At 36.3% G+C, this 13,486-nt stretch overlaps 1 protein-coding gene across 1 annotated transcript in view; it reads left to right on the forward strand.

Moving 5' to 3' along the window:
- Nucleotides 1–13,486, forward strand: part of LOC106874217 (histone-lysine N-methyltransferase EZH2) — a 182,264-nt gene that overhangs the window by 142,086 nt on the left and 26,692 nt on the right. Inside the window, exons 8-14 of the mRNA XM_052971199.1 lie at nucleotides 1,021–1,137; nucleotides 1,637–1,901; nucleotides 5,523–5,628; nucleotides 6,456–6,619; nucleotides 9,370–9,461; nucleotides 10,713–10,893; nucleotides 12,648–12,796. Of these exons, the coding sequence (XP_052827159.1) occupies nucleotides 1,021–1,137; nucleotides 1,637–1,901; nucleotides 5,523–5,628; nucleotides 6,456–6,619; nucleotides 9,370–9,461; nucleotides 10,713–10,893; nucleotides 12,648–12,796 (1,074 nt within the window). The remainder of the gene's footprint in view (nucleotides 1–1,020; nucleotides 1,138–1,636; nucleotides 1,902–5,522; nucleotides 5,629–6,455; nucleotides 6,620–9,369; nucleotides 9,462–10,712; nucleotides 10,894–12,647; nucleotides 12,797–13,486) is intronic.

Genomic DNA, 13,486 nt, shown 5'->3' on the forward strand with positions numbered 1-13,486 from the left:
ATATATATATATATATATATATATATATATATAGTCCCACTGTGTGGCGCCTTATGCAACTGTCTTCTACTATAGCCTCATGCTGACCAAAGCTTTGTGATTGGATCTGGGACACAAAAACTGAAAGAAGCCCATCATATGTGTGTGTTGCTGTTGTGTCTGTGTTTGTCCCTCCATCACCTCTTGACAACTGTTGTTGGTGTGTTTTCGTCCCCATATCTTAGCAGTTCAGCAAAAGAACCAATAGAATAAGTATACGGCTTTAAAAAATTAAGTCCAGGAGTCAGTTTATTCGACTAAAAAAATCACTTCAAGCTGGTGCTCCAGCATGGCCGCACCAAGTGACTGAAACAAGCAAAAGAATAAAAGATGTATATATAAGCACAGGAGTGGCTGTATGATAAGTAGCTTGCTTACCAACCACATGGTTCCGAGTTCAGTCCCACTGCGTGGCACCTTGGGCAAGTGTCTTCTACTATAGCCTCAGGCCAACCAAAACTTTGTGAGTGGATTTGGTAGGAGGAAACTGAAAGAAGCCTGTCGTCTATGTATATGTATGTAAGTATGTTTGTGTGTTTGTGTTTGTCCCCCACCAACATTACTTGACAACCGATGCTGGTGTGTTTATGTCCCCGTAACTTAGCAGTTTGGCAAAAGAGACCAATAGAATAAGTACTAGGCTTACAAAGAATAAGTCCTGGGGTCGATTTGTTCGACTAAAGGTGGTGCTCCAGCATGGCTGCAGTCAAATGACTGAAACAAGTAAAAGAATAGAACACACACACACACACACACACACACACCTGTATGTATGTACATATATATAAATTAGTCTTTTCAGCCTAATTAGGTTGGGTATTCTCTAACATTTATCAGTTGAAATTCATTAATTGCATAACATTATTTACTAACTATTCAAAATAATATTCTTGCTTCCCCAATAAATTTCTTTTCTTTTTTTCTTTTTTTTTTTTTTTCATTTTCTTCTTTCTTTTTTTATTTCTGCCACTCACTTTTTAGTGTGAAGTTGAAAGTGGTATGAGCTTCCCTCATCAGATGGCACCATTGAGAGTAATGAATGCTTTAAAACCAATTCCGACCATGTATAGTTGGGCTCCACTCCAACAGAACTTCATGGTACTACTTTACTTTCCTTATTTCTATAGAGTGTGCTCTTTTTGATTTTTATACCTTTGGCTGTTTCAATTCAAAAGAATTTAAAATATCTAATGTGAATTCAAATCTTCTTTGATCTTCTTCCTATCTGAATGATTGCCTTCAATGCCATGTTTTTTTTATTTGTTTCATAATAATCAGTCTTTTCTTATAATTTGATGTTGAGATTTTCTTTTCATTATTCCTCCATCTAATGTTTAACTCCAGTTTTATACTTTTCATTTTATGTTTTCAACATATTTTTATGATTAAATTCAACTTTATGCCTTTCATTTTTATGTTCTTTTTTACCTATTGTTATATTTAATGTCATTTTATGTCTTATTTCATTTTTTTTTTCAACTATTTTTTTATGTGCTCTCTCTCCCTCTCTCAAACTTCCCCTCTATTTATAATATTTAACTGTTAATGTCTGTCATTCATCACCTCAAATCACATGCTGGACCTCGTGTCTTTCAAGGTGGAAGATGAAACAATACTTCACAATATTCCATATATGGGCGATGATATTCTAGATCAAGATTGTGCTTTCATTGAAGAACTATTAAAAAACTATGATGGGAAAGTCCACGGTGATAGAGACACAAAATTTATAAATGATGATCTGTTTATGGAGCTTGTTGATGCTTTATGGGCCAACTATAATGATACCGACCCTGAGCAAAGAGAACTGTCTTCACCCTCTTCACAGAACACAAATGATGGCATAAAAACAGAGTTAAAAGGTAAAGAACTTTCCCTGTTGAATAGAAGTTTCTTTTATAGAGTCTGAAAAATAATTCATCCTAATTTATTGTCTCTTGCTTTCACCACTTCTCTCTCTCTCTCCCTCCCTCCCTACTTCTCTCCACCTTTCTCTCATACTGTATGGTAAACAGATAAATCTCCTCAAACTTGGATTACCAAAATTTCTTGAGTCATAATTATATCAGTGCTCTTCTTTATTTTCTCTTAATATCAGCATGTGGTTAATCATCGTTTAACATCCACTTTTCCATGTTTGTATGGGTCAGGCAGAATTTGTTGTAGCTGATTTTCCTATGGTTGGATGCTCTTCTTGTTACAACCCATACCTGTTTCCTAGCAAGGTAATATTTCCTGTGGTTAGACAAGTTTTTTCATGGAAGAACAGATATGCAGGACATTGTTTGCATGAAGGTGATCCTCATTTACAGCTATCACACGATGTCAAGACCAGAGTGCACTTAAAAACAAACACATGCCTCGCTGCATGCAGTTTCTGCCTACCAAATCCAATCATAAGGCTTTGGTCGGCATGAAGCTATAGTAGAAGACACTTGCCCAAGGTGCCATGCAGTGGGACTAACCCCAGAACCATGTGGTTGGTAAGCCAACTTCTTAACTGCACAGCCTTGCCTCACTTAAACAAAGGAAAGAGAAGAAATGTAATGATCTCCTGAAAATGGAAGTAAATGTTTGGATTATTGGTTATGCTTCCAGAACAACAAATACACTAATTACCTTCAAATGCAGTGTATTATTATTATTATTATTAATAATGAGTAATCAAGGGGTAAGAATAGCTGTGTTGACAAGAAGTTTGCTTCTCAGTCACATGGTTTCAGGTTCAGCCCCTCTGCATGGTACTTTAGGTAAGTTGGAAACTAAAAGAATTTTTTCATGTGTGTGTTTTTGTGCTTCCCCATCTTGGACTTCATGTAATAGTTGCAAAGAAGTGCCATCTTTATACAAACAATGTCATTAATTTCCAATTTTTCATGAAATCATATCCAATCATGGCAAATATTAATTTGCTTGGAATCCAGGTTATTTCTTTATAACTGGACATGTGGGTTCAGTACAGGAAGGGCATTTTGAGGCATAAGATTTATCTTAACAAATTTCATCTGACCCATGCAAGCAAGGGTAAGTGGATGTTAAAACATTGATGCTGATGAGGATGATGATGATGATCTTAACTGAACATGATTTATAACATTTTGTGATGTTTTCAGCTCAGGCTGTATAATGCACATAACTTAAAATGTATTCTCTAAGGACAAGAGCTAAGTAGAAGCAATATTTTTGCATTTTAAATTCTTTTATATCTTCTGGATACTCTAGTTTTCTACTACTTTTAGCAACTTGGTCGTAATTTGTGCCTCTATATATTTACAAAGATATCCTACAAGTGATGATGTTGTGTACTCTTGGATCAGCCTAATCTGACAGATCTTTGATAAAAAATGCTCCAGCCATAACCATCCAATCTGTTTTTTAAATACCGTAGAGTACAACTTGATGAAGATTTGGCTGCTCTGTTTTTTGCATATCAATATACCATATAGAAGTTCTTATGTTGACTCATTGTTTAGTCCCAGGTCAGGATTAATCAAGGCTTTCACCAAGTACAGGTCCTCAGAGATTCTGGATTGGTTTCTGGTGTGCTGGTAGACTACTGGGAGTGAGGTACCCCTTATCTTTTTTTAAAGCATTTCTCTAGAACCCACTTCAAATACAGGCTATGTCTGCTCTGATAACCAGTAGTGACTTGGTCAGTGAATCCTGTGTGATAATCAACAATTGACAGCAAAATGAGCTGTTTCTCTCCTTGTAATTTCCCAAACCTAATAAGAGAATATATGGTTTACCAATCTTATGCTCAAAGCAAGCTGTTAAAGCATTTACAGATAAACACCTCATAGTTTTCCAATTTTATAAAACTTTCAACAATATGTGGAATAAACAATGTTTAATGCTTTAAAATGCTGTAAAAGTAATTCTGTTTGGTTGGGGATATACTGTATTATATTTTATACAACATAAAATGTTTAGAAAAATATGTTGTGTATGCATGTGACCAGGGATCACTAAAACTCCAAACATGGACTCCACACCTCTACTGTTTTAAACAGCATTCACGAGGGACATGGTGAACTCGGTCAGAGTGGCTCAGCTCACTCCAAATAAGTAGTAAGTAGAGGCCTTCACCATCCAATCTTTGATTCAGACACAGTCTGTCTAAGGGATCTGTTATTTAATATTTAGGATGCTGTCTCTTGTCAGTTGAGCAATCATAAAATTAGTGATTCCTTTATTGACTCATTACACTAGCTGTCATAGAATTTAGTTGTTCTCTGATGGGGATGTATGGAGAAGACTTTGCACATAAGGTGTTAAACTCATTCCTTTGTTGCACAAAATCATTGCCAATGCTCTCTGAGTGTTCATCTTAATGAAAACATGAATGGAGCCTATATTTCTTTTGTTGTGCTGAGTGTATTGAGCAAAAATTCTTAAAGTATTTTGAATTTCCAGTTGAAGTGATTTCACTTCATTTAGCATTTGGGATAGGCATAAGCACCACAATATCCTTAGAAATGTCTTATTAAAAGTAAAGAAACTCAGGAAATGAAACGAATCCAGGATTTCTATTTAGATGAATTCATATTGTACCTGGATCAATTTATACCTATTTATGCTTCAGTGGTTAATAAAATGAGTACCAGAAATATAGTGCAATTTATAATCAAATCAATATTCGCTGAGTTTTCAACAAGATCTCTTAATGAAAGTTTATAGGGTATTGCTTCTAAGGGAGGTAACTCTGTTAAATAGCTGCATTAATTCAAATTATTTTCCACTATCTGCTGTGTTATCTTGTTGAAAATTTCAACAGGCTGACAATTTTCATTGATTTTAATTATTGCAGTAAAATATGGCTATTTTCTTGCAAAAACTTATTAATTATTCTTGTTGTTTCTGTCACAAAAAAAAATTTACTTTTCTTTTCTGTGCACAAATCAGTCTTGATAAAGTTTATAACAGACTAGACACATATTTTCATACATACTTCTGCATGTGCAGATTAGCCTGTAATTATATAAACAGTAGAGTAAAACAGCCAAGTAGATAAAACTCTGAACTACCAACTTGTAGGAGTTTCATTTCCTACTGCAACCATTTGCTGATTCCCCCGATCATACTTTTAATTTTAAACATGTAAGCCTAACTCTAATTATCAGTTTAATGTTTTCTTAAAAAAATAATTTTATACATTATTGCCCTACCCTCGCTACTCTCTCTTTCTCTCTCTTAAGAAGGTTATTTTAACTGTATATTAACTCTTTGTACAGGAACTGAGTATACTAAGACTACCCATTTTTAATAGTGGGGTATTTTGCAGAATTCTCCACATTTCATACAGTGTAGAGTGCACATTTTATTTATTAACTGACAAGAACTGAATTGCATATGATTAGCCTGTTATGTCACTGGCAAAAACAAAATCAGCACAGTAAAAAGGCTTTATATGTACGTTGTTTAAATATAACCCACTAATATTTTTGGTATTCTTCCTTTCTTCATCTGTTTCATTTTTTTAGAAGATGAGGTGGATAAGTCCAGAAAGACTCCACCAGCTGACATCATTTTCCAATCAATTTCTGCTATGTTTCCTGACAAAGGTACCCAAGAAGAACTAAAAGAAAAGTATGCAATTTTTTTATAATACAGTTTTTAGATATATGTATATATATAGTTATTTATTCAAATTTTCTCTTTATGCAGTAATGTTTCATGAATTTTTTTTTTTGTTTTTTTTTGTTTTTCAACTTGCAGACATGAGACTACATAAATCTTGTTAAAAGATATCTTATGAAATGTAAGATGTGAGTCGAGAGAGGGAGAGTGCACGCTCTCTCTCTCTTTCACTCACTCACACACACACAAAATTCTGGGTTCAGTCCCACTGCATGATACCTTTGGCAAATATTTTCTACTATAGCCTTGAGCCAAACAAAGTCTTGTAAGTGGATCTGGTTGATGAAAATTGAAAGAAGGTTAGAGTGTGTGTATGTATGTATGATATGTACCTTTGTCTAGATCTCATGTAGTGTTTGTAAATGAGCATCACTGTCACACAAGCAAGGTTGTCTGTTTCCAGGCTTCTGTGAAAAATATGTCTGGCCATGGGAAAGTATTACCTTGCTTGGAAACAGGTTGACTGTTGGTAACAGGAAGGGCATCTGGCTGTTGACACTTTGCCTCAACAAATTCTGTCTGACCCATGCATGCATGGAAAAGAAAATGTGAGCATTAAAATGATATATATATATATATATAGAGAGAGAGAGAGAGAGAGAGATAAATTTTTTTTAATAATTTGAAACAAAATTTGTAGTCATTCATACTCTGTTTCAATCATTAATCTGTTATTAGGGCTTGGTATTTTGATAGAATAGAAATGTTTGTTGTTGTTTTTGTTCTTTGGTGAAATTTTTCTGTAGACATTTATGTGACCTCTATTCTGTTTCTAGGTATATCGATCTCATGGAAACTCAAGACCCCAATAATATACCCCCTGAATGTACTCCAAACATTGATGGCCCAAATGCTCGCTCTGTACCTAGGGAACAAACCATGCATTCCTTCCATACGCTCTTTTGTCGAAGATGTTTCAAGTATGATTGTTTCCTACATCGTAAGTATAAGTCATATGTTTGAGTATAAGCATCTAAATCTAATCATCTCGTCTTTAGCAAAGGTTCAAATGAACCAAACAGTAGAGCTCTCTGACTTAGGGTTTGATACTGTCTGTTCTGATCTCACATACTTCCAGGTAGGAAAATTAATTTTTTGTGGTTCAAGGGTACATCAAATGTGTATTACTCTTACTCTTTTACTTGTTTCAGTCATTTGACTGTGGCCATGCTGGAGCACCGCCATTTTTAGTCGAGCAAATCCATCACTTGATGTATGTATATAATAGGTGAGCTGGTAGAATCATTAGCACACCAGGCAAAATGCTTAGCAGCATTTCGTCTATATGTTCTGAGTTCAAATTCCAATTAGGTCAACTTTGCCTTTCAGGGTTGATAAACAAGTACCAGTTGTGCACTGGGTTTGTCGTTATCGACTTATCCACTCCCCCGAAATTGCAGGCCTTGTGCCAAAATTCGAAACCAATATATGTATATTATATATATATATAGGCACAGGCATGGCTGTGTGGTTAAGAAGCTGCTTCCCAACCACATGGTTCCGGGTTCAGTCTCACAATGTGGCTCCTTGGGCAAGTGTCTTACTATAGCCTCAGGCCAACCAAAGCCTTCTGAGTGAATTTGACAGACGGAAATTGAAAGAAGCCTGTCGTATATATGTGTGTGTGTGTATATATTTATTTGTTTGCCCCTCACCATCGCTTGACAACAAATGTTGGTTTGTTTACATCCCTGTAACTTAGCAGTTCTGCAAAAGAGACTGATAGAATAAGTACTAGGCTTACAAAGAATAAACCCTGAGGTCGATTTCTTTGACTAAAATCCCTTTAAGGCAGTGCTTCAGCATGGCCACAGTCAAATGACCAAAACAAGTAGCAGAATAAATGAATATAATAACCAAAAATCCTTTGAAAGTCCTGAAAGTTTTTGATCTCTTGAAACTCAATAACTTATTCTCCCTTTGCAGTCTCACCAGCCTGATAAGAGAATATATGGTTTACCAGTCTTATTCTCGAAGCAAACCATTAAAACATTTGCAGATAAAACACCTCTCATAGATCAACACTTTCAGATGTTACAGTTTTATAAAATTGTCAGCAATATGTGGAATAAACAATGTTTAATGCTTTAAAATGCTGTAAAAGTAATTCTGTTTGGTTGGGGATATACTATATTATATTTTATACAACATAAAATGTTTAGAAAAAAATAATCAAAGTATAAAAAAAGAGCAGTATAAAATATAAATATTTACAACAAACAAATCAAAACATGAATGACAAAAATGATTTAAATGCTTTGTGCAAAATTTACTTCACATAATCATCATCATCCTCATCATCATCGTTTAACATCCGTTTTTCCATGCTGGCATGGGCTGGACAGTTCGACTGGGGTCTGGGAAACCAGGAGGCTGCACCAGGCCCCAATCGGATCTGTCAGTGTTTCTACAGCTGGATGCCCTTCCTAACACCAACCACTCCGAGAGTGTAGTGGGTGCTTTTTACATGCCACCGGCACAAGGGCCAGAGGAGCTAGCATTGACCACGATTGGATGGTGCTTTTTACGTACCACCAGCACGGAAGCCAGTCAAAGCGGCACTAGCATCAGCCACGTTTGGATGGTGCTTTTTACGTACTACCGGCATGGGGCTCGCAACTACAATTTCCATTTGATTTGATTTTGATATTGCTGATGTTGATGTTGATGTAAATATTAGGAATACTAATCATCTGCTATCAAATGTTTCAACCAGCAGTCAACATGCATCACTTACCTTTATTTTAAACAATTTTGTAGATTTTTAAATACTATCTAGGTAATAGTAGTAGCAAGGTAAAAAGTAGAGTTTTCACCATTGAAACTGACAAACAAGTTTTATTTTTCACTCTTTTTCTACCACCTTTGCTAGTATTAAGTGACCATTATGCTCATGCATTAGTATATATTACCTTAGTTCTTTCAGAATCGTTAGCACACCAGGCAAAATGCTCAGCATCATTTTGTCTGTCTTTACTTTTGAGTTCACATTTCACTGAGGTTGACTTTGCCTTTCATCCTTTCAGGATTAATAAAATAAATACCAGTTGAATACTGGGATTGGTGTAATTGACATACCCTTTTGTTGGTATTAAGTGAGCCTTACACTCACACATTTGTATATATGCATAAACAATGCCATTTCAGGAATCTTTTTTTTTTTTATTAGATGACCCTTTGAGCCCTGACTTTCTGAACCTTATTTTACCATATACCTGGCACTCCACCGGTGCTACAGTATAGAGAAACATAAGCCACCCACTAGTAAACCGGTGTTATGGGCTTAAAGGGTTAATGACCAGAAAAATCTATTCCATTCATATATATGTTATAGGTTTGAAGGTCTGATGTAATTAACTTTTTCAGACTACCATTTCCTGCCATTTGGTTACTTGTTGCCCCTTTTCTTTAATATTTAAAGAAAAGAACATAAAATTTTTTTCATAGTTCTGTTTTTTGTTTCTAAATTCTATCCCATTCTGTTTCTTACATTGGTTCCTCCTTTTATCCAACTTATGCATGAGTAATTAGAGATGAAATCATTAGGTTCTACATTACCAGCCAAATGCCTTCCATCCTACTTTTTTTTTTCTCTCAATTTTCTGAAAGTATTAATATGTATTACTTCATTTAGATTTTGGTATGTTGGGTTTTTTTTTTTTTTGTCAACTCTCTCTCTTTGTTTTGCAGCTTACCATCCCACACCAAGCATGCTTACCCGTAAAATGCCAGAGAAAAAGCAAGAAGCAGAACCATGTGGAGAAACTTGCTTCATGCATTTGGTAAGTACTAAAACTTATATTTCAGCTTGATCATCATGTATCATCATCATCATCATCATTTAACATCCATTCTCCAAGCTGGCATGGGTTGGACAGTTTGACCAGAGCTGGCAAGCTGGGGAGGTACACCAGGTTCCAGTCTGATTTGGTATGGTCTCTACAGTTGGATGCCCTTCCTGATGCCAGCCACTCTACAGTGTGTGCTGAGTGCTTTTATGTGGCACTGCATGGGCGCTTTTACGTGGCACCACCACAAGTGCTTTGCACCATCAACAGGATTGATCTTAACACTTCTGCTGTGGGGTATGGGTCTTTTGGAGTATGGCCAGGCACCAGGTATCTCGGTCCTTTCATCTTGCCTGAAAGGTTGAAGCAAGTTAGGTTCTTATTTTATATCTTCACTGTCACAGTGCACCCTGCACAATAAAGCACTGCTTGTCTGAGTACACAGTACCTTCCTCCACTATACGGAAGTCTGGTGTATCTAAAGTTTGTGAATTAGACCTAATTATTCAACCAGTTAAATTATAAGACATAGGCGGTAACCCAATTCTTTATCAATACTTATTTTGATCTTGAGATAGAGGAAGGACAATAATATTGGATGATGATTTCTATACATTGTCAAACTGTATATTGATGAGCCGATCATGTCGCAAGGTTCACAGACGGTTGGTGGACCCATGCAGTTGTCGAGTGGTACCCACGCAAGCAGAAGACGCCACTTGGAAGACCTCCAATCAGGTGGGAAGATGATTTAAGAAAAATGTTTGAAGCAACTTGGAAGGGAATGGAGCAAATGCTATGGTCAGTGAAGTCGACTTGGCACCAGACAACCTGACCGATCCAGGTGATATTGACAAAACAACTAGTTAAGATTACAGTAGGTTCTTGAAAACTTATTCAGTCACAGCACCACTGAATATTTTACAGAGCACTTTAGCTTGAAATCATTAAACTTAACAGTATGGATTTATGTACCATTTACAGTATTTTGTAACACACCTTTTAATCTAAGTCTGTTGTATCTGTTCTCAGTAGAATAATCTGGGCTATGTGAAAGTTTGTTTCACATACATGTGCATTCCAGTGATAGAATACAAACTACTGACTGCTCTCACTGTTGTCTGCTACTACTATTACTACTACTACATCATCATTATCATTCATTTAATGTCCATTTTCCATCTATTCATATTTTAAACTTATTCCACAGAAATTGTTAATTAAAGTATTATTTTGTTTCTTCAGACTGGCTATAAAGAACAAACAAATGGTGAACAGCATGATGGCAACAAATGTGATGGTAAAGCTGGCCTCGAGAGGTCAGAGCGTGCAAAGACCTCCCCTACACGCACTGTAGGCAGGAAACGGAAAAATGGCCTTCCTGCTAGTACAAATGGTGAAGACAGCGAGAAGAGTAATGATGCTGGTATAGTAGTTTCCTAAATAACTTATGATAATTCTAAAGTTGTCTTATTACTGCAGTTATATCTCATAAGGGAGTCAGTCTGTAGACATTTTAGAGGTTCTTTAATTTTCCATTCTTACTTTTTTCTTTATATTTTTCTTGTTATTTTTTACACATTAGCTCTGTAGTTAAGTTGCTTGCTTCCTAATTATGTGGTCTTGGATTCAGTCCCGCTGCACAACACCTTGAGCTAGTGTCCTTTACTATTGCCCTGAGCCTTGTAAGTGGATTTGGTAAAGGAGAAACTGAAAAAAGCCTGTCTCACACACACGTGTGTGTCTGTCTGTATGTGCCCTTGTCTAGGCATTACATGATGGTTGCAAATGAGCTGCAAGTGGTTTCTCGTCTTTTGTGAAAAACACGTCTGATCACAGGAAAATATCTCCTTGATTGGAGTCGGGGTTTGGCGAAAGAACATCTAACTCATTCTCAACTAACACTTATCATTTAAAAAAAAAAGGATACATCAGATTTAGTTTATCTGACTAAAAGGCATTATGGTTGAGACTACTATGGTCATAGATCTGTTCTGTCACAGCTGATGTGGAGCTAAACATCAATCAGTTGATAAAATGGCTGTTGAATTTTCTTGTAAATAATACATTGGGTTGACCAAAGCCTCCTAAGTGGATATGGTAGGCAAAAACTGAAAGAATCCTGTCGTATTTGTCTGCGTGTTGGTGTCTCCTTATCTTGACATCATGAGATAGTTGTAAATGAGTGTCTCTGTCATAAAAGCAGTGTTGTTTCTAGTGTTCTGCAAGAACGTGCCTTGCAATAGGGAAATATTACCTTGGAAACAGGTGGGTGTTGATGACAGGAAGGGCATTTAGCCATAGAAAACCTGGTCACAGAGTCTAATGATATTTTCAGATGTAGTAATTATTCCCTGACAGCAAGGTGAACCGAAGTTTTTGGAATTAAGTGTCCAACACGGAGACACAATGAAATGGCTGCAGCAGACTAGCAATCATGAAATTTGGAAATTCATTGGTTCCAGCTGGGGAAACATACAGACCTAGGTGTTTCTATGCATGTGTGTATAAAGTGGGGATGGGGGGAGGGTCAGTACTCTTAAGCAGTAAAGTAACGCCATTATCAAAATACATACCGTAGTTATCCTAGGTTTAGAATATTTTACAAAGTGTCTTGTTTGATCTCTCTTTCTCGATTTCTCTCTCTCTCTCTCTCTCTCTCTCTCTCTCTCACACACACACACACACAAGCTCAGTGTATGATTAGCCTTTAAAGGCCTGTATCCAATGATCTCATTAGTTACAAGTTGCAGTACAAAGTAATTAACAATGTATCTGTTGTGCCTGCACCTGTATTAAGTTTAACTTCTTAACTATATGATAAGCATTGTAAAAATTATCTGATCACAGATTCCTTGCTTCTTTTAAATTATAAACACACACACACACACACACACATGTATATACTGTATTTTCCAGTTTACAAGTTAATGGAGTATATTGTGTAGACATGTAGTATAAACATTCCAACATGGCCACCATCCTTCCAAACCCTGTTGCATTTCACTCGGAAATTTTGGTCGCTAAAGTTTGACTTCTGTGCCAGAAAATATAGTCTAAAGTGATTCCGTGGTTAAAAAATTAAAATGTGCTGTTTTTGTAACTTGTCATACAATTTGTAAGTTTTTTGTTTTATTATTACTGTTTATTTATTTTTATTTTTATTATTACCATTTCTAGATTCTGAAATAATGTTCCCAGTTCGCAAGAAGCCAACCAGTGATGAATGGAGCGGGGCAGAAGAATCCCTGTTCCGAGTTCTCCATGATGTCTACCGCAATAATTACTGTGTAGTTGCTAAACTGATAAGCTCCAAGAACTGCATGCAGGTATAGCTTATGCATGGTTCTAAATGAAAATTTTGCTACGGCTATCTGTTTTCAAGTAACTGCCTTGCTGTATTTAGTCATTTTCCTTTACATTCTGTGTTCAGTTCCTGCCACTGTCGAGGTTCAGTAAGATAAATATCCTTCATCATTATCTACTTCTTTCATGCTGATATGAATCATACAAGAATTGTTAAGGCTATTATTTTTAGATGGAGAAAATGCCTTTTATCTGGCTGTTGCCAGTAAGACATTCAAGCGAGATCGTTGCTAGTGCCGATGACTGGCACGTAAAATACACCATTTTGAGCATGGCCGTTGCCAGTACCTCCTGACTGGCCTTCGTGCCGGTGGCATGTAAAAGCACCCACTACATTCTCGGAGTGGTTGGCGTTAGGAAGGGCAGCTGTAGAAACTCTGCCAAATCAGATTGGAGCCTGGTGTAGCCATCTGGTTCACCAGTCCTCAGTCAGATCATCCAACCCATGCTAGCATGGAAAGCGGACGTTAAACGGTGATGATGATGATGATGATGAAGTTGATGAAATATGTACTTGTCAGTTTGGTTCAATTTAATTCACTGTCTCTCTTTATTAAAATCTTCATCATAAGTTAATAATAATAATTTTTGTTTTGCTGACAGAATTTAACTTGTGTCAGACAGAAATGCTTGGCATTATTTCTTCCAGCTAT

Source organism: Octopus bimaculoides, chromosome 1, assembly GCF_001194135.2.
Source record: "Octopus bimaculoides isolate UCB-OBI-ISO-001 chromosome 1, ASM119413v2, whole genome shotgun sequence".
NCBI classification, from domain to species: Eukaryota; Metazoa; Mollusca; class Cephalopoda; order Octopoda; family Octopodidae; genus Octopus; species Octopus bimaculoides.